Source organism: Melozone crissalis, unplaced genomic scaffold (assembly GCF_028551555.1).
Source record: "Melozone crissalis strain CALT ecotype California unplaced genomic scaffold, PUWL_Pcris_2 ptg000007l_1, whole genome shotgun sequence".
NCBI lineage: Eukaryota > Metazoa > Chordata > Aves > Passeriformes > Passerellidae > Melozone > Melozone crissalis.
Window position 1 is genome coordinate 17840041 of NW_026535785.1, and position 27047 is coordinate 17867087.

Below are 27047 nucleotides of genomic sequence, written 5' to 3' on the forward strand. Positions count from 1 at the left end.
GCCATTTTCTCTCCTCTGTATTTCACAGTCATTTCAAAGTCATCATAGACAAAAAGGTGTAATGATACCAGGTAAAAAATGTATTTAAATGAGCTTGCTGTGATCTGATTTCAAGGTCAGAGCACACAAACAGCCTCTACTTTCAGCTGCTGTAAAGGACAGGACACGCTGAGGACCTCCAGCCATCCGAGTTATATTTAATAAATATGTACACACATTCCCTTCACAGAGCTTTCATGTTGAAATGCCTGAGCTGAATTTTGTGTCCTTACAATGTGCACAGAATTCCAGCTCTCGTGGGTGCCATGATTTACTTCAGTGGCTGTGACAAACGATGTGAGGCACAGCCGGGTGAAGGCAGGCTAGGATCGATGGGGCTCTAAGGCACTTGGCACTTGTAAAAGATTTTGAATATTTACTTCTCAAATTTATCAGTACTAATATTTCTAATGTAATGCATTTTCCTTGTCATTTGCAATGAGTCAGTTGCTAATTAAATGTTGTTGAAAAAGATGAATTACACATTCACATGCTTAAAAAGTGTCGCTAATATGTCTAAATGTAGATGTGAAATGTAGAGCTGTGTGATCTAATCCCCCTAAAAGCTGTTGTTATCCATAATACTTCTATGCTGAGTTAATTGTCAAAAAAGGAGTAGTACTAGAAAATTGAATGATTGACATTTAACCCTCTAACATGTATTGGTATAAATTTTATATTCAGATTACATGGAATTAGTTTGCAGAATTAATAATTTCCCTTAAGTGGGGAGGCAATGACACAAGAAACAGCACATCTCTATTGACAGGTCAGAAATTCATTAATTCTTTTTCTCCCCTTTGCATTGTAGCTATTCCTGTTTAAAAGCTGTAGAAATGCCCAATTTCGAACTCTGCCCAGCAGCGGTGACTCCCATCTCTTTTTGACTGACAATGATGAGATTTCTGTCATGCTTTGCCTCTCCTAGAGGGCCAGTGATGGGATTTTTTTTCCTGGAAATCTTATTACTGAATGCACTGTACTGGTCTCAGATGGAACTTTCAATCAGAAAGGCAATCAGAAGGTTTTCCATTTGTGAGTTTTCCTACAAAAGAGCTCTGCTAAACTCTCCAGCGTAGCCTCTCACTGTCAGAGTGCCTTGCCCTGGACGCTGGGGTGGCCCCAGCCACTGCCATGATCCACGTTCACAGCACCTTCCCTGGCTCCCAGCACTGGGATGCACACAGAAACTGGCTCAGTTCCCAACCCCTTTCCTGTTTGAGCTGGTGTTGGATGTGCCATGGCAGCTCAGAACAGCCTGGCACCCAGAGCAAGATGAGTAAGAGTCTGTTTGGTTTTTCTTGTAGTGAGTCACAGAAATACATTTGATTTCATTGAAATCTCCAGGATATCTCCTTTCCTACCATCCTTTCCTACCTCCTCACTGTTCAGATCAATGTTTTGCCAAAAGTTTTAGATTCATTTATTCAAAAGTATTTTTGTTTTAGTGCAGTGTAACTTAAATGTATTGGGTACATAATTAATTTCAATGAAATCTTTATAATATATGTCAAAGTGGTATTAATGTATTAGTTACCCACAGACTACAGTCATTAAACCAAGCTGTGCTGCAGCTAAAGCAAAGTCAGTGTTACCATCTGAAATACAGACAAAACCGGGGGTGATGTGTTAACAATTCTTTGTAGAATAAGTGTTATTGAGGAACTTTAAGTCAGTGGGTTGTTTTAACCAGCAATGTTTAAACAAAAATCATTTCAGGTTATTTTTCTGCATGGTGCAGTGAATCAGACACTCATATCTCCTGTGCTCTCATCACTGTCAAAATTCTGCAATCACTGTCAAAAATTGTTTCAAATATTCTCCTTTTTTTCTTTTTTTGGTTTTTATTTTGTCTGTATTCAACTAATAAATAAATGATTTTGAAGAAACTACATTCCTCAAAAAACTATGAAGTTATTCCAGCAGATTCATTTCTGCACTGCCCAGGTAAACCTGAAAGAAAAGCAATAACAAGAAAAGTATTTATAAAAATATATTTCACAAAGTAGGAAACAATACAGGAGTTTCTCTGAATACAATACATGGAGTAAATAAACAAACAATAATATAGCTTCAAAACAAAGTAGAAAATTAAAATGATTTGCATGTAATACGTAGTTTTCTTATACAATTGCTACTTCTAAATGGCAAGTTTGCATTACAAATTGAGTATGCTTGCAGCTTCTAGTGTTCTTTCTCTGTGTGCAAGAGCCCTGGTGCATCACTATGAATATTATAGAAAAAAATGCTAATAACAGAAGCAGTAAAATTATGTACACACTGGTTCCTGCTCTAATACAGTGGAGAACTATAAGCATGTTTTTTTTACTGTACTGTGTTATGTGTGGATTTCTAAAAGTCTATAGTTTAAATATTCACATGAACCAGTTTACTTCCAGCTGTTTGTGCTTGTATTAAAAACACCAGGTACTAGATTTATGAAGAAGATATAAAACTGACAAAAGTTTTCTCTGGCAATGTTTAATTCCTGCCAGCATTCTCTTAAAATTCAGCTACTGCAAATGGACAGGGAACTGCTTTAACCTGCAACAATTTGTCATTTTTCTTTTCAAAATGTACATGTATGAAACATTCATTATATATAGAAAAAAAAATTCTAACTGATATAATTTAGTTTTCTTCATAATCTTACTCTATAGATTATCAGTCTTAATAAATAAAAGCAGTAATGGACATCAATAAAATATTTATTTCAAAGATTAAACAAATAAATTCGATCTTTAGCAATAAAATCAGCAATTCTTTCATTTATGTAAGTCCATCCCATTTCACAGTTTTTTCTTTCAGAAGACGAAGCACAGGGTTGATCCTTCTTCTAGAAAAAAAGATCCTTTTGTGAAGCAAGGCTTTGCAGCCCTGCCTCTGAAGCTCTACACATTAGTAGTATTTATTACCCATCACTGGAATGGATTAAGAACATGTGAATATTTTAAGGCTTGACACAATATTTAAAGATGATATTCAGTCTGTGGTGGCGTGGCCAACAATTACTGTATGTACAATGGATGGTCACTGCACAGTAGGAGCCAGTAGGAATTGGCAATGCTATTTCTGTTCAGCATTGCTAAGAAGACCAAGATATTGCTTTGAACATTTCTGTGGCGGGATCTTTGTTGGCAATGCAGAAACAAACCTTTAGCTTTACACATACTGGGCAGGAGCTACTGTTCAACAGCAAATCCCTGCAAGTCCGTTTCCTAAGAGAGCACCAATTTCTTTTTTGTTCTTTTCAATTCACTGAAGATAATCAAAGATCCAAATCTCCATCTTCAGAGTGGTCAAGTGAATATCAAATATCCAAAGACTTCTAGACACTCCACATACTTTACTTCACACTCCACAAGACTTAACCTCCTAACATATACTTTTTTTTTTGGTTCAACATTACAATGTAGTTGAATTTATAGATGACTGGCGCTAAACTTGCCTCTAAAACAAAAAGCCACATTAGTTTTAACTAACAGCAGTGGCCCTAGAATATTACATGATCATTAAGTCAACAGGGAAAAAGTTTGTAATCCACTGTCAAGTTTCTTTGTCACTTTCTCCGACTGAGTAAAGTTCTCCAAGTCTTTTAAAGCGAGGACCCCATTCACTGAGGTAGTCAAAATTCTGGTCTGAGTCTGATGTGGAGGACTCCAAGGAGCTAAGGGAACCAGCTGCTGACCCCTTTCCTTCATAGCCATAAATCTGGATAGAGTCATATGGCGGAGCTGTGGGATCATTATCAGCTTCATGAAGCCTTACATTAATAAATTCATCAACATCAACACCATTAGGAACAGGTGCAAGACCCTGCCTGGGCATAAATTGAAGATCAGGCTTAATATCCTTACGAGGCAAAAATCCATTAATTCCATCTGGATTTTGCAAAGTTGCAATGTCAAAGGCTTCTGTGTCTTCCTCTCCACCTCCTTCATCGTCGTAGCGAATGATATTTTCCCTCACATCTTCATCATCTTTGATGATCAGAGGCTCATTCTTGTGTCTTCTTAGTGTCACAAACAGCACCACAATGACTGCAAAGAGAGCACCACAAGCTGATTAGGCAAAACATTTCCAACCCAAACACCACACGGTGAGTGCAGCTGGGGAAGGTGAGAGGTTGTTTTTTGTGGGATTGGGAGTAATAAGGGTGAAAAGCTGAAAGACCTGTGACTTCAACCCCCTTCACGTGAAGGAAATTGGGTCAGAAGATCTGATTACTCATCTAGTCTTTGATTATCAGCTCATATATACATCTGAAGCTCAATTTTATAGGAGCAATAAGATTTCCCATATTCCTAATTTCGAGCCTCAACTTTTCCCTTTGGAAGTGAAGTTGGGCTATCATTATTCACATAGTCTATAAAGATCTACATAAGGGATGCTCTTTTCAAATATTAGAGAGTGTTTTTATGAAAACATAGCCCTAATAGGAGAAGGAAATCAGTGTTTTTCCTACCTGCTTCAAGAGACTCCTATTCTATAACTAAAAACAGAGTGAGAAAATAAGTGAGATAGAAAGAGCTCAGCTCAATTTCAGAATCAGGGAGTGTTGCATAAAAAACTCTAGATGGGTTATGCTTGGTTTTGCAGTTTAATGCTTAAACTTCAGCATTTACTGATTTACTGATGTAAATCTCAGTCACAAAGTGAAGCTGCAAAGTGCAGAAATAGAACTCTCCTTTCACTGTTCTCTCCCTTGCTTGATGTTGCACACAAATGTTTTATTAAAATATACCACAGTGCTTATCTTGTAAAGCTTTAGTGTCTCTTGTGCCATTACATCCAGAATAAACTCCTAATAGAAATATACAAATATAAATATATACATAATGGAAAGAGATAAAGCTGTAAGAAGGCATCCAAAGCAGAGAGCCCGGGCTGGGGAAGGACCTGTAGGGGCCACCCAAGGAGAGGCTGAGGGCACTGGACTATGTCAGCTGCAGCAGAGGGGCTGAAGGCAGAGCTCCCCAGGGCTGTAGGGACAGCTCTGAGGTCTGCTCTGGGCCAGGAGCAGGCTCAGGCTGGAGATCAGGGGAAGGTTCTGCTTCCCCAGAGGTGCTGGCACTGCCCAGGCTCCCAGGGAATGGGCACAGCCCTGAGGCTGCCAGAGCTCCAGGAGGGTTTGGACACCAGGGATGCACAGGGGGGATTGCTGGGGGGTCTGCAGGGACAGGAGCTGGGTCAATGATCCCTGTGGGTCCCTTCCAGCTCAGGACATTCTCATGATTCACACAAGTCTTAGAATATACTACAGAGCCATTTTCCAACAGGTGTAGCCCACACTGTGTTCACCTTACTGCTCAACACCCCTATGTGATTTTCAGCTTCCCATTCCACACCTGTTTATTCTGTAACTCGTGTGTGTGACCACTTCAGAACAGGACTTTGTTCTCTCTGCTTCTGTTCAGCTCTTAGGACATGAGGGATTCAGTTCTACTGCCTGTGGCATTCACATTCTTTGAAAAAATCCCTTCACCCAGGATTCTTCTCCTGGGAAGCTGAAAAGCCTCAGAGAAAAGGAAAACAATTCTTATCTCGTTTGCTTCTCCTGTGTTGTGCTCAATGTGTTTGGAGATTGTTTATCCACAGGTAATTGTTCCATTGCATTCTGCTGGAAGTTGTTTGACTCCTTGGCCAATCAGGGCCAATCTGTGTCAAGACTCTGGAAATAGTCACGAGTTTTCATTATTATCTTTTTAGCATTCTGTAAGTATCCTTTCTGTATTCTTTAGCACACTATAGTATTCTTTAATATAATATAGTATTATAAAGTAATAAATTAGCCTTCTGAGAACATGGAGTCAGATTCATCATTCCTGCCTTCGTCGGGGCATTCCCTTCAAATACAATAACTGCCAGCACTGTCAGTGCTGCTGCACGAAGTGTTGGACTGGACTGTCCCTCCTCCTCTCTGAACCTCACACCTCCTCAGAGCTGGCAGACACCGGTGGATTTGTGACGTGTGCCATACCACAGGCCAGGTCATGCCGTGGGCCATACTGCAGGCTGTGCCACAAGCCAGGCTATGCTGTGGGCCAGGCCATGCCACAGGCTGTGCCGCGGGCAAGACCGTGCCGTTGACTGGGCTGTACTGCAGGCCATGCCATGGGCTGGGTTGTACCGCAGGTTGTGCCACGGGCGAGGTCATACTGCAGGCCAGGCCATGCCATGGGCTGGGCCATAGCAGGCTATACCACAGGCCAGGCTGTGCTGTGGGCTGTACTGCAGGCTGTGCCATGAGCCAGGCTATGCTGAGGGCCAGGCCATGCCATTGGCTGGGCTATACCGCAGGCTGTGCCATGGGCTGGGTTGTACCGCAGGCCAGGCCATGCCATGAGCTGGGCCATACTACAGACCATGTGGCAGGCCAGGCCGTGCCATGGGCCATGCCACGGGACAGGACATGCCATGGGCTGTGTTGTACCACAGGCTGTGCCATGGGCCAGGCTGTACCGTGGGCCAGGCCATGCCATGGGCTGGGCCGTACCACAGGCTGTGCGCAGGGCAGGCCAGGCCATGCCATGGGCCATGCTGCGGGTTATGCCATGAGCCAGGCTGTGCCGTGGGCCATGCCATACTGCAGGCCATACCACAGGCCAGGCCGTACCGCAGGCCATGCCATACCACTGGCCAGGCCATACCACAGGCCAGGCCGTACCGCAGGCCAGGCCACACCACAGGCCACGCCTTACCACAGGCCAGGCCGTACCACAGGCCAGGCCGTACCACAGGCCAGGCCATACCGCAGGCCATGCCATACCACAGGCCAGGCCGTACCACAAGCCAGGCCATACCACAGGCCAGGCCGTACCACAGGCCAGGCCGTACCGCAGACCGTGCCATGAGCACCCACCAAGCAGCAGGATGATGCAGGCCAGGATGGCGATGAGGGCGCCCATGCTGAGCCCGATGGGCAGCACGTAGGCCTCGGCGTTGCAGGACTGCACGGTGCCATCGCTGCTGCAGCCGCACACGCGGATGGTCAGTGTGCCCGTGCTGCTCATGGGCGGCGTGCCGCTGTCGCTGATGACGATGGGCAGCAAGTACACCTCCTGCTTCTGCCGGCTGAAGCCGCTGTGCTTGGCCAGGATGCTCAGGGTGTTATCTGCAAGGAAAAAATCTCAAGATGCATCAAGGGAAATTTAAGTTGGAAATTAGGAAAAAGTTTTTCACAGAAAGAGTGATAAAGTTCTGGAATGGCCTGCCTGGGGAGGTGGTGGAGTCACCATCCCTGGATGTGTTTAAAAAAGATTGGATGTGGCACTGGATGCCATGTTCTAGTTGAGGTGTTAGGGCTGGGTTGGACTCGATGATCTTTAAGGCCTCTTCCAACTTAGTAATTCTGTGAAATCTGTGAAAATGGCAACATCTCAACACACAGTTCTTCCTCAGTGCCTTCAGGGACCTCAGCATAAACGTTCCATGGCACGTGACACAGAAATGCCTCTCCTTTCTGTCCAGCTGCCTCAAGAAGTGCAATATATGCATTCTCTCGTGTGATAAGAAGATCATAATCCCTTATTTCTCCTCTGCATACAGCACTACAGATATCTTCCCATCGATTCACCACTTTTTTTTCAAGTCACACAGTCATAAAAATCCAGCCAGTAAAACAAGAGAGAAATGAGATGTTAAAGAAACCCAGACTTAAAGCATATTCACCAATTAACACAAATCTTCCTTGCCTTACAACCACAAACTACACATTTTCCACTGCTATAAAAGATTTTTCCTTTTTATATAAAGACAAAAGAAAAGCTAAATGCATTAAAAGTTGTGGGTCTAATTTTAAGAGATCTGAACATTTATTTGACCTCAATGAAGACAAGAGAGCAAACCAGGCTGTATCTCCCATGGAGGCAGACAGGAAATGAGTCTAGGACATCTTACCTCTGCACACATATGCAGAAAGTTAATTTTGGAAATATAAAGAGGCATCTGACTGCATGGCATCCTACACAGCCATAGAGTTACCCAGTGAAATCTCTCAGAGTCACTCAGTTCTCAGTTCACCAGATGAATACAAGTTGATTTTTCTAAAGGTAATCATACAGATTTTAATTTGCATAGTTATAAAAATTACAGATTCTAGACAGTTATAAACACAAATATCAGATATCAATAATCTTGTATGTGTCATAGTGCTCAGTTATAAACCATGATTCGTGGCATGTCAAATATACAGAAAATTCTGATTTTTTTATATACTTAAATAATCTGTAACTTTTAACTGTTTTATTCTGTGGAATAAAATAATAGTTCAATATTAGGAATTATAAAAACAGAGTTCATGTTGACTTGCACTAGTTTGCTGTTTGTGTTTTGTTTAAAAAAAGTGATTTAGAGAAACAATATGTGTGTGTGTGTGTGTGTGTGTGTGTGTGTGTGTGTGAATGTTGCTGTTGAATACAATGACAATTTAAAAATAGAGCTGCACTTCTTGTTTGGAAGAAGGAGTTGAGGTTCATTTTCCTGATGCATCATGAACAAAAGAAAGCCTCCTGATATTTTATGCTCTAAAATGGCCACGTGCAATGCTAAATGTCATTTCATGGAAGGAAAGAAAACACTGGGAGTGCTCATATGACAATAGGCTTCTCCTGAAGATCAGGTCCCTTCCCACACAAACATTCTGTGATTCTATAATTTTCTATCTCTTCCACAGCAGAATCACCTACCAATCACATTTACTTGGCCTAGAGAGGTTCTTCCTATAATTTATATTTCAGATGATTTCAGCATTTTTCATGAATTTAGATTATGCAACACATGAAGGTCAATCTGAAAATTAACTCCTTCATAAAACAGAATAAATATGGTCCCTTTGCAGAACAGAAAGGATTCCTAAGATTTTTTTTTTTCCACAGGAAACCTGAGATTTTATCTATTCCAGTTGGAAACAGTCACATCAAAACTGATGGCACCCTGGAGCTAAATAAATAGTCTAGCTCTTCCTTGTGCCCTTTTTAAAATGAAAGGAGGCATATGTGTTTACTGAAGACAAATTTCAGGTATAAGCTCTTAAGAATTCTGACAACTCAAATAGGACCAAAGTCCCTGATGATACCCTGTGCCACATGTGCCAGTGTGCTGCAGTGGAAAGTCACGTATGTTTGAAGCCAATAATTAATATACATTTGGAAGTGAACAAACCCTGCACTCCTCCTTGGTTGAGTGTGCCAGAGGTGTTAACACATGTGTGCAAGTTAAACCATTTCCTTGTTCTCTGTTGGGAAAAAAGGGAAAAGTTAAGTTGGGAAAATAATCCTGTAGCTCAGTTTCCCTGAATATGGGTGTGTAAAGCTTTGCCAAAGTAAGACTAACTACAGGATGTGCAAAAGTTCCTTTCAATCTGATAGCTTTATTTTCCCCCTCAGCACCCGTCCCTGTTTTCAAATAATGGAAAATAAATTCACCTGTCCGCTGTCATTCTCCTGCAAAATTAAAAAATATCCCAGCATAAGCTGCATCCTAAATCCTTTTGTTTTAACCTTTCAAAAGAGAAAACAACTATGTGGTGCTCAATTTCCAGCTCTTTCTTGGAGACAAATTCCACTCAGAGGTGTCACATCTGTAGTCACTTATTTGGAACTCCAGAGACTTTTACAGTTCTATAGCACAGTGCTCTAAAATCTGTACTGATACAGGCTGTTCCTTCCTGTGAACCTGCTGCATCCTTCTCTGCCCAAGCTGGAGCACAGGATTGATTGCTGAGCCCACAGCCCTGCACTTTACAGATATGCAAAAGAGGGAAGGCACCTGCTTTAGGAAGGAACAAAAAAAGAGAAGCTGCACTTATTGGGAACAGCTTCAGATCCCTTCCATCCTCCTGAGACACTCACTGCCATCCTGTCTGCTGTAGAAAATTCTAATAAGCAAAAACCAGAGCATAACTGAGTAAAAAAGGAAGGATGTACTCCAAAGAGAAGGGGGCAGAAAAAGTGAGAAGAAGGAGAGATGGAGAAAATAAAGTGCTCATCAGTGAAGCTTTGCTGAGTGTAAGAAACCACCTGGTTTATTGATTGCTGGTTGGAAGTGATAACCACCATGGTTATCAATTCCAGTTCGGAAGTAATGAGAGAAAGCAAAAGAGATGCAAGATATTTGGGATATTAACTGTTAGTTAAGTGCAAAATAAGTTGCAATGGTTGGTCAGAACTCTAGAGAAGAGATGTCAAAAAAGGAGAAGAGAATAACTTTCTTTTCTAACAGATGGCTTGTTTGGTTGGTTTTTTGTTGTTGATTGGGGTTTATTTTTTGTTTGTTTGCTTGATTTTTGTTAGAAACCATGTTTGACTAAAAGTGAACATGTTATGCCTGGAAAGAAAAGAAACTGACAAGCAGAACATAGAAAAAGCAAAATGAAATTACCAAATTGTTTTGCCAATGGGTGGCAAGTCCCCCATTTGACTTAGGAATTTTGTTTAGCAATAAATTCTTTCCCCTTCATAGCTATGTCTTAAAATAAATATACCTTGATGTTGCTGGAGATGTGGAAGAATGACTCCCTGGGTTGACATTTTAGTTGCTTCCTAGAACTTGAAGATAAATCCTGGCAGCTGATCAGGAATAAACTCAATTTGTCTGATTTGCTTTCTCCTTTCTGGACATTCCAGAAGGAGCCTCCTCCAGGAACAACCTGGATGAATGAACTTGGCAGCAGGTGCTCAGCAGGAGAGGGGACAATCACCTTCCCTTATCTTCCCAATTAACCCACTGATCCTTCCCTACAGCACTGCTCAGGTTGTTTATTTATTCATGGTACTTTTAGCAAAACAAGGAAAAGCACGTGCGGAAAAGCCTCAAAGCTCTCTGCTCACAGGCACAGAGCCACTGAGGGTGTTTCTCCAGCCAGGGAGGCACATCCAGGAGTAGCTCTGACATTCTCCATCAGAATGAGTCTCCAGGAATTCTGTGCCCTTCTGTGGAGAAGGGGCTGGAGAAGTTCATGGAAATGCCAGAGCCCTATGAAATACTTTCTCCCTGGTGATGTACCCACCACCCAGGATGGATGAGGAGCTGCATCCTGTCCTGCAGCCTTCAGGAATGGTGCAAAATCTTAGTAACTCTCACAGCATCAGTGTCAGGTCAGAGGAACACAGCTCTGGGCATGCACAACTACAGCTCAGAGCAGGAGCTCACTTCTGCCTTTTTTTACATATAATAAAACCTGGTGGCTCAGCTCCCTGGCTGACTCTCAGTCTCTGAAATTTACAAGCAGATTCTTGAAATAACCATGAAAGAGACTGTTTTGGGAATATCTCCCTCACAGCTAGAACAAAGGATGACAATGCAGAAGGTCTTTAAAAGATGTCCAGTGTGGTTTCCAGACAAAGGTAGTTTGCATAACCACAGCAATTACCCCAGGGCCACGTGCTTTTTGCACATTCCCCAGCTGTTCTCAAATCTCCCAGATCTCTTTTGAGACTCATGGATGAAAGATTTTGAGAAAATGTAAATGCAATCATTTTAATACAAAGCTACTTCTGGATTTTCTGGACACGAGTGACTTTAACAGCATCAACAGCAATCAGGATGTGAAATTAGCAGGCAGGAGTCAATCCCTTCATCTCCCACTTTGTGCAAGAATGTATCTTGCAATTTTAAGCCAGACAATAAAACAACAGAACAAAAGTAAAAATCAGAAGCAGTGAGTTTGCACTTGTCATTTTCTCTGCACACATTATTGCAATTCTTTAATTCCCTTGCAGTCAGATATGCTCAGATCAGTGGAGTTCCCTGCTGTGCCACCTAACACCTACAGAATTCTGCCTTTCTTTTTTTATCCCTTTTATAATGTTCTCAGAAAGATCAAATAATTAATGGTATTAAGGACTTTGTGGTAGAAGTTGTTATCTATGCTGGATATATTACTTATGTGAAGAAGGAATTTTAATCGGAAACTCTGCAGCTGGAAACACAGATATACATTTCTTCCTGTTTATTAGAGGTATCATTCTGTGTACAGTTTAAAATCTCAGATTATCTGTAAAATAGAGTTCTTTGACACAAGTGGAAGAGCAGCAGGAATATCCTTACTGTGACACTCCCTGCTTTTTCTGATAAGGAAAAGACAGGGACAGCTCATTCATCTCCATTCTCTTTTCAAAAGTAGCATCTATTCTTAAATAAAAACCCCAAACTTGAAATAACCAAGCAATTCAATTATTATCATCAAGGTTTCAGTGGAAACTAGCAAAATAAAGGCAGAAAACTAGAGCACATGGCATTTGAAGGAATGTGAGCTCTAGAACACTCAGCAACCAGCTGCAAAGGCACTAGAAAAGAACATTCAAGAGAATGCTGATGCCATTTCATCTTTGCATAACCATTAATAACCATGATTAATATGCATGTGCCTCTTGTAATAGTTAATATTCACTAGTGGAAACCTTACAATGTCAAACACAGATTTTTAAAAGATCATTTCAAACTTTGGTACTTTTGTTTTTCTTCAGAATTCAAACCTAATCACAGAGAAATTGTGGATGACAGGAAGATTCCAATCCCCTTTTTAGAGCCTGAGAATAAAACTGTCAAGAGACACAGAGGTGTCTCAAACAGTCACTGTATAAGTCATTACTAATCATTATTATTTTTTAATATTTTCTCAGTCATACTTTGTTTCTAAGAAAAGATTTACAAATAGCACCTTTTTAAATTGGTAGGATTGCACTGCAGGAAAAACCCAGTGACTGCAGCCCAGGCAAGTCACTGCCCACAGTCCCACATGTGCTAATTCTCTTGTTTTGAAATTTCTTTCTTTTTCCTTTTGCAATTACAAAATCCCTGGGAAAGAATAGTCCTGATCCCCTTTCTGATCCACCACAAGAACAGAAATGGCAACTCCAAGCACACCCTCATCCATGCTCACCTTTTAAAAAGCCACTGCTCACAAATGGGCCCTGAGCTGAAAAACTGATTTATTTCAGTTTGTTTCAGGCTCCACTTTAGTATAAGTTGGAAGCACCAGCTTACTACTTCCAAAGGAATGAAATTATATGCTTTATGAGAAACCCATGTAAGGCAGATTTTTTTTTCTGCCTTAGGCTGAAACACATTTTAAAGGAATATTTGATTAAAAGGGTACAATTATAAGTTTGTATGTTATAAATTTGGCAATAGTTAGTAGCTGAAATAAAACCCTATTTTTACATTAAAACTGCTATAACAATTTTGTTTCATTATTAAACTTCGTGTTTTCAACATGGCTGTATGTATAAAAAATACATTTTTATGATGACATATATATATGTATGTATATTAATATATCTATATATACAACTGTGTCATGTGTATTTTTACAGGTGTACCAGGCCTTCCTTGATGATTATCGCAAACAAAATCCTCTTGAGCTGTAATTTACAAGAAAAAGGACCCTTTGTCGAATCTTTGTGCTAGACATAAATGTCCTATTCAAATAGAAGGCTTACAAAATCATGTGAAATTAAAGAAGGCCATTTTTTACAGTATATTTTTGCTGACTTATGGTGGCCAAACTATATGGGCACTAAAGCCTCCACAGGTATTCCAAATTGACCTGCTTTTCACAAATGTAAAAAATTCACAATGACTTCAAAAAAGCAGATTGATGATTGCTATCAAATTTGATAGCAGACAGCAGGTTCAGACAAAGAAACTTTTTGTCATAAAAATTCGGCTGATTGATCAAATTCTCTTTCCTGCCCCACAGCAAGTTGCATTCCATACTGGCATATTTAATGGCAATTCACAAGGCATTCCTATGACAAATTAACAAACACTTGAATGATTTTGGGTTTTTTATAGACCTGAACTTTCTGCAATTCCTTAAAACACCAATAAGATCACAGGGAAAGAAAAAGTATTTAGTGTGAGAAAATGTATTGGTAGAAGAATAATTGGAAAATGTCATATATTTTGTATCTTTGATTATTTTCTCCTCTTTACCAGTTGGCTTAAATAATAACAGTTTATGCCAGAACTGAGCAGCTGAATCAACTAATGAATAAAAAAACCTAAACACATTTCCTTGTAGTCCTTTGCAGAAATAAAAAGTACTGCTGGGAATTTTGAATCATGAGCAAAGTAATATTTAATCGTGTATACATCATTCTCATATGTTAAAATTTCTTGGAAAGGGGAATGTTAGTGGTACTGTGTAATACAGAACTTGTAGTAAACAAATTCTTGACAGAAGGGGAAAAAAAAGCCAGACAAATTAACAGTAAAGTGATGATGAATAAGCATTTCCTCCTACCTTTTTCCTTTGAAAATGTGAACTTTAGATAATAGTCGGTATAATTCTAGTTCTATTCCTTTGGAAAAGTCTGAACTTTAGATAATTGTCTCTTAAGTATTCTAAAACTTTCCTTTGACCTTTAGGCCAGCAGAGCTATAATCAAACCTAACTATATGGTCCCTTGCAGTCTAGCAACAACTCCTGTATTTTGTACCTTGGTTTTTTAACTCATTGAAGAAAGGACAGAAAATCCCTGCTGAAGAAATAATGATGTAGAACACATTGAGTCTGAAATAATACCAGTTTTTTTGTTAATGGAGTAGAGAAATAATTAGGACATGGTACCTCTCTCTCTCTTTTCAATTTACAGACACACAGCGAGTCAAAGCAGGAAATTTTGGCTTCTGGGTCTGTTTAAGCTCCACCTTATCTGAACTGCACCCAGCACATCTGACTGAACCTCACTCACTCTGGTTTGTCTGTTCATCTCTTCTAAACCCCTTGAGAGGAATGGCAGATTTGTCTTTACAAACAAGCTGTGGGTCTGCTGGTGGATAAAACTAGCACTGGGAGATAAAAGAAACAATGGGAAGGACTACACTGGTTGATGAATGGAAAAAGAAATTTGCTTTTACAAATAAACTTTAGGTTTGCTGATAGATGAAATTAGATATTGAGAGACGAAATAAACAATGGGGAAGAAAAAACCCTAAATTCCATAAGAATTACAATTTAAAATGGAGGGTTATACCTTAGAGGGAAATCTTTGGTATCAGGCCTATTGGGAAGTCTGAATCTCTCAAGCACCTCAGCCAAGGGGGAAAGAGAGAAGGGAAATGTGGCTGGAAATTGGGATAAAAAGGGAGGCTGCATCCTCCAAAAATTGGAGAGACCCCAGGGGAATGCCCCATGGCCTCTCCCTATATTCAAATAAAGTAAAAGGACTCCTCTGTCTCCCTTTTGGACATAAACCTCTGATGTTTGTGGATTAATTTTCCTAACACCCTGCTGCCACTCGGGCTCGGCCCTCCCATAATGGGAAGCAAACCCAGGCCAGTGAGGGTGTGAGATGAGCTGAACCAGCCCTGGCTTTTGCCCCTCCTGCTTCTCTCCTGCATGCCAGCAGGCAGCCACAAAGCTGTTTACCAATAATGCCACTGCTGTGACATGCTTTGCTCCATTCAGATCACATCACTGCGTGGCACGTGCATTGAATGGTACATCTGTAAAGTGTAAGAATTAATGCAGGTTGCCAAGCTCTGGTTTAGAAAAAGAGATGAAATGGCTGTCAAATGTGCTCAGCATTAAAAATACATTATTAACACAGCAATTTGCATAGACTGATGGATCATTTTTGAAATCTACATATTCTAGTTAATTTTATTCTGTTGTTATTTTAACCAAAAAGTTTCAGATAGTGATACGGTGTTTTACAGCACTTTGATAAAATAATGCCTATATTTTGCATTTGAACCAAGAACTTTCCAGTACTCTATTACCAGATTCCAACAAAAATGCTGGAAGGAAAAGTAAAAAAGGCAAGATATCCCAAGGCTGTGCCATCTGCTTTTCTTTGGAGGGATAATGGATTCTCAGTCTTTCTATGAATACCTACTTAACAAACAGCAGTGTGGGAGGAGAAGTTGGTGGCAGACAGGGATCTGAGCCCCTCAGGCCACAGTGACAGGTACAGCTTTAAACTTTACCCTGACTGCTGTTCTCTTCTGTGTAGAGTTAAACCTCCACCAGGTTCAGTGAAATTCAGAGTGATTTTGGTAAGGGATGGAAAAGTTCCAAGAATTCCCAGTCATGTTCTTCACCTTCCTCACTTCACACACATCCTCCATTTCTTACATCAGTGACTTCCAGGTCTGGAAAAGTTCACAGACCTGGGGACTACGAAGACAATCATGGATGTTTGAAGTGAATCTTTCTTTCTACAATGTAAACTCTCAATATCACAGTAAAAACGATAAAACTTAAGTAGCAACCTTTTGGGTATTAGATGTGATGTGTTCTTGCCATTTAAGTAATTTAACATCCATTCCCCATGCCATGATTATCACCTTTTCCTTTCCAATTCTGTGCTGAATGTACAGAGAGGCTTGGTAGGGATTTAAAGCAATTTACCAATAAATCATACACCAGCCCTTAAAAACTAAATCTGTAATCAGACCTATCAACCATATTGAAGTTTTGTTGCAACAGTAAAAGCCAAATTCCAGCCTTACCGCTGTATTTCTATTATGCCACTTACTTTTTACATAATGTCCACTTTGAAATACAGCTGCAGAAAGCAAGCAGCAGACTATAAAAACAGCAACCAGCATTTATTGGAATGCTGCCTTTTTGTACTGGTGTAATAAAGGTCTTGTCAGCACTTCCATTACAAAATGCCAATTTTCAGAGGTTTATAACTCTGACATAACAACTTCCTATGAAAAGAAATTTAGAATGTGCACTCTCTGCCAAAGAGCATTGAAAGTTAAATACAGCTTACGTTGGCTGGGGCATTTTAAGTCAGAAAATAAATTAAAAACAATTCTGACTTAACATTTTCTTGAGGTGGTGCCACTGAAGAAAAAAAAAATGTGGCTTTGATTGTAAAAAGTGCCAGATCCTGCAGCTCTTATACAGCAGAACTCCCTTGAAGTTCCCTGAGAACAATTTCTGTGAGAGCCCTGAAAGCAGTGCCATTATACATTTTTGTAAATGTCATCAAGAGTTATATTAGCTTTTTGTAATTTGAAAGACTGAAATGTTATGGTGTAACATTGCTCCTGGGTACACAGGCAGCATGATAATGACTTTGGGAAGACATTCTGATATGCAGATTACATATAACAATAACAATTTGTTATCATCAGACCATTAATGGCAGTAATTCAGGCTTCTGCCTCACACCCAAAGGATTCACACATGCCTTATTACAGGCACACCTCTAACAGAGGATGTGATTCCCATGGGGAAAACTCATGGCCTTTTGAAATGCAGGGAAGAGCAAAAGCCATCCAGAGAAGGAATTCCAGGGAGTGGGAAAAAAAAAAAACCATTTATAGAGTGGAATAGTTTGAACAAATTTTCAAATGAAACATCCCAGATGCTCTTTGGAAAGTTTCTGGACAGCATGCTAACATTGCATGGAAAAAACCTGGAATAGCCACAAGTTCCAGACTGGGATACACAGCTGGATCATGGAGAATCAAAGCAGGAGCACACACGTATCTGAATTTAGATTCCAAGCCCAGGACATACTGCAAGACCCTGCCTTTGCTCTGTACAGGGTGTAACACAACACAGAACGTGGAAAGAAGCAGCCAGGGAAAGATGTCAGCACTTGAATTCTGCCTCACCACAGAGATGTTACAAAGTCACTGCTAATATGGGTGAATATTATGAATATTTATGTTCATATATTATGAATATATGAAACTACAGCACCAGCTCAGAAGTTGTTTAGAGTTCTCATGAAATCAAAGGTTGAGTGAGGTGGGAAAGAACCTCCAGAGATCATCTGGTCCAACCCTGCTCACCACAGCTACCCAAACCCCAGGACCTTGTCCAGCTGCCTTCTGAATATCTCCAAGGATGGGAGTTCTAAAAATAGTAAAACATTTGTATTCACAATAGAAATATAACTGTGACAAAAGACAAGACATATTATTCAGTGTTTCTCTTCATCCCATGAAGAGAAGTTATGAGGTATACATATATAAAGTATCTGTAAGCCAAGAGAACACCTTGCAAATGGTTCCTTGTTGTCTTCTAATTTGTCATGAAGAGTCTGATAAAGTACAAGTGAAGTGTTTAGGCAGAAGCTGCAGTAAAAATACAAAGCGTGATCACATAAAAATATTAGAAGAGATGGGGATTCTACTGGTAGAGGAAAATACATCTCATTATGCCAAAAAGACCTCTGTGATCATGAAGAAAAAACATATAAAGTTTAAAAAATATATTAAAAAACATATAAAGGTGAGCAGAAAAAACCCAGTAGATATTTTGAGAAAGTTATGTTTCCTTACAAGGAAAAAAAAATTATGAAAAACATTTTTAGTTTAGAAAAAGCTATGGTCTACATATGAATTTTTGAAGCAAGTGGTTCTGCTAGACAGGCTGTATTAGAATTCCATAAAGTTTTTAGCAACTACATCTTTTGATCTTGCCTGTTAGCAAAAAAAGGTACAAAACAAGAAAAAGTTGATTTGTTGAATTTTTTTTCTCATTTAAAAATAGAAAATATTAGTACAAAGAAGCCATAACAATGTGGATTAGATTAAATGACACAGAAGGAGATGTCAGGAGTAGAACTGAGGCTCAACTACCTCCCTCTGTATTCAGTATTGCAGCTCATATCAAAGCTGCCACCTGCCATCAGACTGGGCTCCACCATCTCCTCCTCTGACAATTCCTCATGTTGCCTGTCTGGGACTTCCAGAAGAATCCAAAATATCCCTCCCTTAGAGCACTCCTGAAACTCTCAGCCTTTACCAGCCCCACTGCTCGCAGCTCTGCAGTGTTTGCACAGCACAACAGCAGCACAGTGATTAAATGTTTTATCCAAATTCATACAGGAAAGCCATAGCCAAGCTAAACAGAAATGTTCCAAACTCCAGAACAATTCCTCAATCAAAAATCCATCACTCCTGTAGAGTGCTCTGAGATCACAAGGTCTTAATCTTTGTTGGGGGAGCACTGCATAATTTACAGGAGGGTCACAAGTAATGGATGAAAAGGTTATAGAAAGTGACAGGACCCAGCTAAGCAAGGTTAGGGAGCAACAAGTTGGAAAAGCCTACATGAATTAGTTTTATTTTGTATTATTTCCAACAAGCTCTATTTTAGCTTCAGTTTTAGGTTAGACTGAATGAGAGTTTCATAAAGAAAGAAAGCCGGAAAGTTTTACCTGTATTTATGAAAGTGATGTGAAATGGTTATGTCATTAAAGAGAAGAAAAAATGCAGTGTTCATGTTCAAACAGCCCAATATTCTTAGAACAGAGCAGAAAACTTTCATCAGCATTCAGAGATTACTGTTGGTGCTCCTTTTAAAGTTTGGGGCTTCAACCTCAAACTCTACTCAAAACTCCACCACGAGGACTTCATTCCTGATTTAGCTCTTAAAATCAGATTACTAAAACCCCCAATCCTACAGAGTTACAATTACTGTTTAGGCATGAACACAGTCTTAGCCTACAGCCAGAGTGGAGTTCGCCAGTCTGAGCCCAGGGTTAGTCAGGCCAGGATGGGGGCTCAGCCTTTGCTCTCTGAACACGGGCACAGAGCTCCCACTGCTTCCCTGATTCCCACATCCATCAGTTACCTTTGGAGGACCCCACGAGTTCCTCCTCTTCAGTGCCATCAAGCAGACATCTGGTCCTTTTCTTCAAGTTCTATTTATCTCTCCCTAACAAGCTGCCTTATTATCTCACTTCAAACAGGGGCCCATCTTCACTCCCTCTCTAATCAGTGCTGATTACCAAGTGTGCACATCCTATCATTTTAGGATATGCAAACTCTCTCCCCAGACTAGACAGGTCAACTGATGCATTTCATTTCTTCGCTGTGTTTGGCTCAGTGTGTAAGATCTCTCTGTTCAGTCAAATCATGTATTCTACCTCTTCCCTGCCCTCTGAATGCATTGCCTTCTAGGCAGATTTATTATATAAATATTACATGTTAATAATTACATAAATATGTTGCTAATTACTGGCTGCTTACCAAATAAAGTACATCCTAATTAGACAGAATTAAATGAAGACCAACAAAGTGACATATTTTACAACAAGATCACCCATAAAAAATTACAAAATCAGGAGTTGATGGGAAAATAAACTAAGTGGTACAAATTCCCCCTTCTCCCTTATTTTCTAAAGGCTGATGTTGGAAGCTGTAGTAAAAAATAATTTAAAAAATCTCATGTTTCCTTCAGTGTGTCACTGCTGTACTTGCTATGACAGAGAAATACAACCAGTTCTTAAACAGTCACCTCCTCAAAATGAGTAAGGAGGAGATAAAAGGGTATGTAAAATATAAAATATAAACTTATTTGAGCACCCCAGACAGGTTCAGGAAAATACAGAGACAGAATTCACATAATAATCAGTGTTGTGGTCACCCTTCAGGAACAACAGCTGTGATTCCAACTCCTTCCTTGTGTAAAACACTTGTTGTTGGTTCAAAACAAGATACAAATTAGAACATGATCTGAGCCTTTTAAACTCACATTATAATGTCAGTTGTGTAATAATTAGTCAGATAAGCCTTAAAGCTAAGTGTGAAAAATAAACACCTTCTATTTTTAATGGAGCATCCACATGCAAATAGTCTGAAACAATTGCAAAAGGAGATTTTTCCTAATCAAAGGGAAAAGTAACAGTTAAGAGGTGATAATTCCTGCTTAAATTTTTTTCACTTTTAGCCTGTTTATTCTTCCTCTAGTAGAACAGTGTTGGTGTTCTTTTAATCTTTACAGCAACTGAAAGTTTAAAATGAGACTCCTATCTAGTTTCTCATTAATTGACAAAAGTGCAATTAGATCAACTACTAAATTAATTCCTCCTCAAGAGTCTGCATTTAGGATACGATAAAACAAAGAGCTATTCCATAATGAGAGCAACCAAGAAATTTACAAAGAGGGAGGGAAGGGGAAAATAAAGAAGCAAAAGGGAAGGAGGGAGGGAGGAATGGAAGAGAGGAAAGAAGGGAGGAGAGAAGGGAGGGAAAGAAAAAGAAAAAAAAGAAAGAGAAAGAGAGAGAAAGAAAAGAAAAAAAGAGAGAGAAGAGAGAGAGGAAGGGAGGGAAGGGAAGGAGGGAGGGGAGGGAGGGAGGGGAGGGAGGGAGGAAGGAAGGGAGGGAGGGAGGGAGAAAAAGAAAGAGAACGAGAGAGAGAGAAAGAGAGAGAGAGAGAGAGAGAAAGAAAGAAAGAAAGAAAGAAAGAAAGAAAGAAAGAAAGAAAGAAAGAAAGAAAGAAAGAAAGAAAGAAAGAAAGAAAGAAAGAAAGAAAGAAAGAAAGAAAGAAAGAAAGAAAGAAAGAAAGAAAGAAAGAAAGAAAGAAAGAAAGAAAGAAAGAAAGAAAGAAAGAAAGAAAGAAAGAAAGAACCAATAAGGTAAATAAAGTACTTAGGGATAAAATCCAAATAGTCAAACCAAAACAAAAGGTTACCATGAGGTGAACCCAGAAGAACTTCTTAGATGCAATATGACTCTGCTGGGTAATATATTGAGGTGGTGATGAGGCAGAGGTTCTACCAGAACCTTTGGCCTCAGTACATCATTCCTCCTACTCAGAATTAAATCCATTTCCAGGAAGTCAAACATAGTCAGGGCAAATGTCCATGAACATTTCCACCCCAGAAATTGCTTTTTGCAGAAAACCTAGAGGAATCAGATGTACCCATCAAGTCAGAAGTGGTACTTAGAAATCTCTGAACTCTTTCAGAAGGTAGCTGCTTAAAAAGCTGGAAATTTATCTCCAAATATTGTATATTCACTTAGCTATAAATACTACTATGAAATACTTCTAAAGTCCTAGAATATCATAATCATGGGTGCTGTGAGTTTTTAAGGAGTCATGTTGGGGCACTTAGGGAAGCTTTGATTAAAAGCTGGTGGAGCAATGTTTCACACAATCCCAGGATGGGTGAGGCTGGGTAAGAACATCCCATCACAGAAACCTGGAGTAGGAAAAGGCTCAAAGGACCCAAAGGGGCTGCTCTGGTGGCAGCTCCCTGGTCCAGCAGGGCCATCCCAGAGCTCAGGGCACAGCAGTGTGTCCCTGCGGCTCTGCAATGTCCCCAGGGAGGAGACAATGTCCCCAGGGCTCAGGCCCTGCCCATTGATGAATTCCAAGGAGATGGTACTGCAGATCCTACTGCTGTTAGTGCAGAAGTTCTGCACTCAGTAAGAACACCACCCTTCTGCCTGCAAAGCAGTTCAGTCTTGAGATCTTGATTTAATGTCTATTTTCCCATTATGTGTCTGAAATTAAGTCACACTGAAGATTCAATTTGTTCTTCTCTGCTATTTCTTTCATCCATGTTCCATGTTATTACTGAACCAGACAGATTTTCAAGCTAACTTACTGACCAAATTCTTTTGCTCTCCTGTTTTGTTTTCACAACTTTTTATCGCTTACTCATTCTTCTTTAGATTTGTTATGAAATTAATGCAATAAACTGGAAAAGAGAGCTAAGGACGTTACACTACCGAGCTTGATGAAACTCCTACAGCAGGAAAATTCACAGCTGTCCAATCCATTCCCTCATCATGAGTAAGCACTGTCGTGCATATGGTGCACAACACTGACCTCAGATCTTTTTTCACTCAGATTGCATCTGGTTCTCAATTAGTTTGATTTATAAAATGAAACATAATTGACGTCTTGGCAACATTCTTTTGCTAGCAGCACAAATAATAAATTAAGAGCGAGTGAAGTAAAAGTCTCTTTAGTCATGTATGCATAATGGCAGGCTGCATGTATTTGGGATTAGTTGGGTCTCATCACCCCCATTGGAAGCTGTTTGGGGCTGGGTCATGTTTGCACTAATGCTCTGCAATAACTCTGTAATTGTGTTTGATTCAAATGACCAAAAAAAGAGAGTCTCTGAAAGGATGGGATGCAGTGGGAATCAGTCTGATTTTCCAGTGTGCATATACAACTCCTCTGTAGCTGTCTGAAAGTTTGCATTTGGGAGGCTTGGAAAGAAGTTGTCACCACAGAGCTCAAGTCAACCAGGAGGGAGAGGTCAAACAGCATTTGGAACAGAAGCTCCCAGGAAACACTTTGCCAGGGCAAAACTGTGAAAAGTACAGAGGGGCTGAAGAGGAGCTGGAGGTGCCTGCAAGAGGACAATCAGCTTACCAGATGGCCCCCTCCTTGCTGGTTCATCCATCAGCTTGGCCTGTCCAGTCCAGTGAAGACTTGATGGATCACCTCTGGCTTAGGGCGAGGAGAGAGGGAATCTGTCTGGAGTCCTGCATCTTGAATACAGGAGAGGAGTGAATAAGGATTCAGGTGGACAGAACAGACAGAAGGGTCACAGGGTGGAGGAGCTGGCAGCTGAGTTAGCCTCTGAAGAGTTGATCCTAGTTCTCTGTTTCTGCTGTGTGCACCAAGAAGGAGTCACCTCTTTAGCCTATTGAAGTGGTGAATAGCACACAACCATTGTAAGAAGCTGAAATCACCCAGACATGGATGAAAAGTGTTTGCAGGAGAACTGCACTGACTCTTCACCTGGTTTGTGGCTCTAATCAGAAAGGAGTCTGGAAAGAGCAGTGATCTGCATGCAAGAAGAAAGCCAGGAAAGACAGCAGAAGCAGGTGTCAGTGAAGGACAAAGGACTGGAGTGGAAAAATGCTGGCTTCCCATCTACAGTAATGCAATCACTTCAGAAAACAACACCACAGCCATCCCTGCCAGGGAAGTTGTTTCAAATCTCACTCAACTGATAGTCAACATCAAGGAAAAACAGAACTTGAGGGAACAACAGAACACAGCTGATAGTGATTACAGTAAAGAAAGAAGGGAGAAAGGAAGCAGAAAGTTATCAGCAGAAAGACACTGAGAATATTGGCACCAGCATTCTCAGCTAGGTAGGACTAACACTTCAGTACCAAGGAAAAGTGTAGCCTTGCTAGGAATAGTAGACAGGAGTCAGATCTATCACTTCAACTGCAATGTAAAATCATACAGTGAAAATGGAAATTCATCCACTGCCTGGCAAGACAGAACCTCTGAGCACTACTGGAATGTATTGGGGTGCCTTGGGAATATTATCATTACCTTAGAATTCTACCAAGACTTCCAGAATTTGAGAATAATCTAAAGATGTATAACACTGATTTCCTCCTCACAGAGCTCATCACTTGTCCCTGAGAAAGGGCTCCTCTCTTTCAGTTCTTAGGCACAGTCCTACTTCACAGGATGACATTACATCTTAGAATTGTCAGATATGCAAATAAGATAATTGATTACTTTTCTCACAAAGGATGATCTAGCATGTTTTCTGATCCAAAGCAGTTTCAGGCAGGTGAATGGACCAAGGGTAAAGGAACCTGAGTATAATAAATAAAGAACTGCATGAATTATTTCAAGAGCTAGCCACATGCCACCCAGGGTACAACCACTCACTCCAGCAAAGCTGTTTGGCTGGCTGAACATCCCTTTTGGCATATTAATGGAGTGGAGCTTGAATCAGTCCTGTCCTTTCCATGGTGTCCCTGCCTGGTGCCACAGTGTCCCCAGGTCCCCTCCCAGCCCCACTGTGATCCTGACACACTTTCCAGCAGCAGAACAAGGCACACCAGACACCTAATTCATAAAAGGGGGCTCAACAGTTTAGGATAACTTGCAGGCCATCAGTAGACTGTGTTACTTCAGGCCTGTAAATCACATTTTGTTTTTAGCTGAGAAAGGCAAGTATGCATTCAAAATATAATTAAGTATTTTTAGGAAAAAAAAAATAATGCCAAATTATTCTTAATTCACAGAATTACAGTGTTTCATAGAATGTAGTTACCTTAACTACCACATGATTTGTTTTGGCAATATTTAGACCTTCCTACTCAGCAAAATAACATTTTTATGCTTTGTTTTAATTTATTTAACTTAAAATTTCTAATAGAAGCAAAAAATGAACTTATTGAACAAAATCTTTCAACCACGCTACAAAGGAAACATTTCAATAATTTTGTATTAGCAATTTCATTATTAACTCTATTATTCATAAAAAAATCAATAAACTGAGGTTCTTCTGGCATGCACAGGTTATAAAAATGTTGAACTTTGCTATTTAACAACTCCAGTTTAAATGCCATGCTGAGAATAAGATTGATAGTATGATATTTATAATACATTTTTCACACTATGAACACTCCTGGAGAAACATGATGTGTGGCTGTGGATGGCAGATCCTGACACACCAGTGCCAGATAATAGGGTACTTTGTGTTTGTTATTTTTTAATACATTGCAATGCTTTATTTTTATCTCTGCTCCTTTCACACTGCTTGCACCTTGTTATGCAAGTATTCCTTGTGATTTCTGGTGACAAAAATCAGATCTATTAAAAGAGATGTTGATCAATGCTTTTCCTTAGATTATGCCTCATATTCCTTTACATCTTCTGGATGTTATTCCATACCACTAATATTGACAGATGGTAGAAAAATAATAACTTATAAGATGCAAGACTGAGCACATCACTTAATTTGAAGAAAACCACTAACAAGGATGTGATTTTGAATGTTTTGGAGTTTGAAAGTCTAATTACTGATATAGAAAAGAAACGAGGATGATAATTAAACCCATTAGAAATACATAAGCATGTGCTTTCCCTCGAGCAGTGCCATTGTGGAACAGCCTCTGGCACGTGGCAGCTGGGCCACAAAGCTTCCCAAAATTGCCTGAAACTGCAGCAATGTGTGAGGATGTGCTGCTCACATCCAAGGCACTGTTTGGGTGCTGTGATTCTGGACGTTCGCTGCACATCCATCCAGAAATGATGGGCTTAATGATGTCCTTGCTCTGGCAATTTGTACCTGGGGTCAGGGGGTTAACTTTGAAATTGGGCAAAGTGAAAGCAGGGCAATGAAACAGAGGAGTCACCTCAGAGCTCTCTGAGGGATACATTTGGAGAGAAAAGTCAATCAAAAACACAGAAGGAGCTTCAGCTGGCAGCTGAGACAATGGCAGAGAGACTTATCCAGAAATGCCAAAAGAAACTGTTTCAGGGAAAGACTTATTTTAACACATGAGAGTTACTCTGGTGGGAACAAAAGACTCACCCTCCAGGTATGTATTTGACAGATGCTGCTAAAAATACTTTGATGAAAAAAGCTGGGGAAAAATCCAGGTTTTATTGTATTAAAATCACAGTGACAGAGAAGAACTTTAACAAAAAAAGTGATAATAATTTGTCTTATTATTTGGGATATCTAAAAGTGCTTGCATGTAATAGTTTTCCTCAGCTATTGTGAAAGTTTAGAAATATTTGGTTTCTAATGATAAAGAGGTGATGAAATATAAAATAATCCATAATATACAAAGGCATGCAAGGCAGTGATTGAAAAGATTTTACCAGGCCACTTCCTTTAAAACACCTGACACAGTGCCTGCACTTTCAAAGCAGCACAAGGAGGACATAAGCAAGATTTAACTTGAAGGAAAGAATGAAAGAAATGGACATTTAAACATGATCACTCTTGGAGCTGTTATATGTGTCATAGATTGAACAAACTAAGTGTAGCTGAGTATAAATATTAAGCTTGTTAGCGAGAATTAACAGAACAGATCATCACTGAGGCAGATTTATAATTCTTCAATTAAAAAAAAACAAAGAAATTTTACTATGCACTCATTAGCATCAGGACCAAACTCAGAGCTCAACTTGCCAGATGGACATTGGATATTTGAGGAGAGAGGAGGTTGATCACTGATAATCAGCCTGTTACAAGCCAAATCAGGCTATTGGATTTCTGCAGGAATATGAGCTCATGCCAGTAAGGTTCTTAACCCAAAGCTAAGCCCTGCCCATAAGCCAGGCAACCCCAGGACTGCTCTGCTACAAAAGCCCTACAAGAATTATGGAATATCCCCTTTATCCAGGAAAGATAAATTCTCCTCTCAGAAGAATTACTGCATTTAAAGGTACTGTGGAAGGTCCAATTTGGGGTTTATTCCATTAGGAAACGGATTCTGGCATCAGAAAAATGGAATAGCAATGGCAACTTCTCGTGGGAAAAACTTTAGGTCTCTTTATGGCAAAGATGTGTTTGGTA

The 27047-nt window shown here is 40.0% G+C and overlaps 1 protein-coding gene across 1 annotated transcript in view; it reads right to left on the reverse strand.

The window, feature by feature from the left end:
• Positions 1-1660: 1660 nt before the first annotated feature.
• Positions 1661-27047, reverse strand: part of CDH8 (cadherin 8) — a 163086-nt gene continuing 137699 nt past the window's right edge. Inside the window, exons 11-12 of the mRNA XM_054296251.1 lie at positions 6902-7153; positions 1661-4079 (exon numbers count right to left, since the gene is read on the reverse strand). Coding sequence (XP_054152226.1) covers positions 3586-4079; positions 6902-7153 — 746 coding nt within the window. The 3' untranslated portion in view covers positions 1661-3585. The remainder of the gene's footprint in view (positions 4080-6901; positions 7154-27047) is intronic.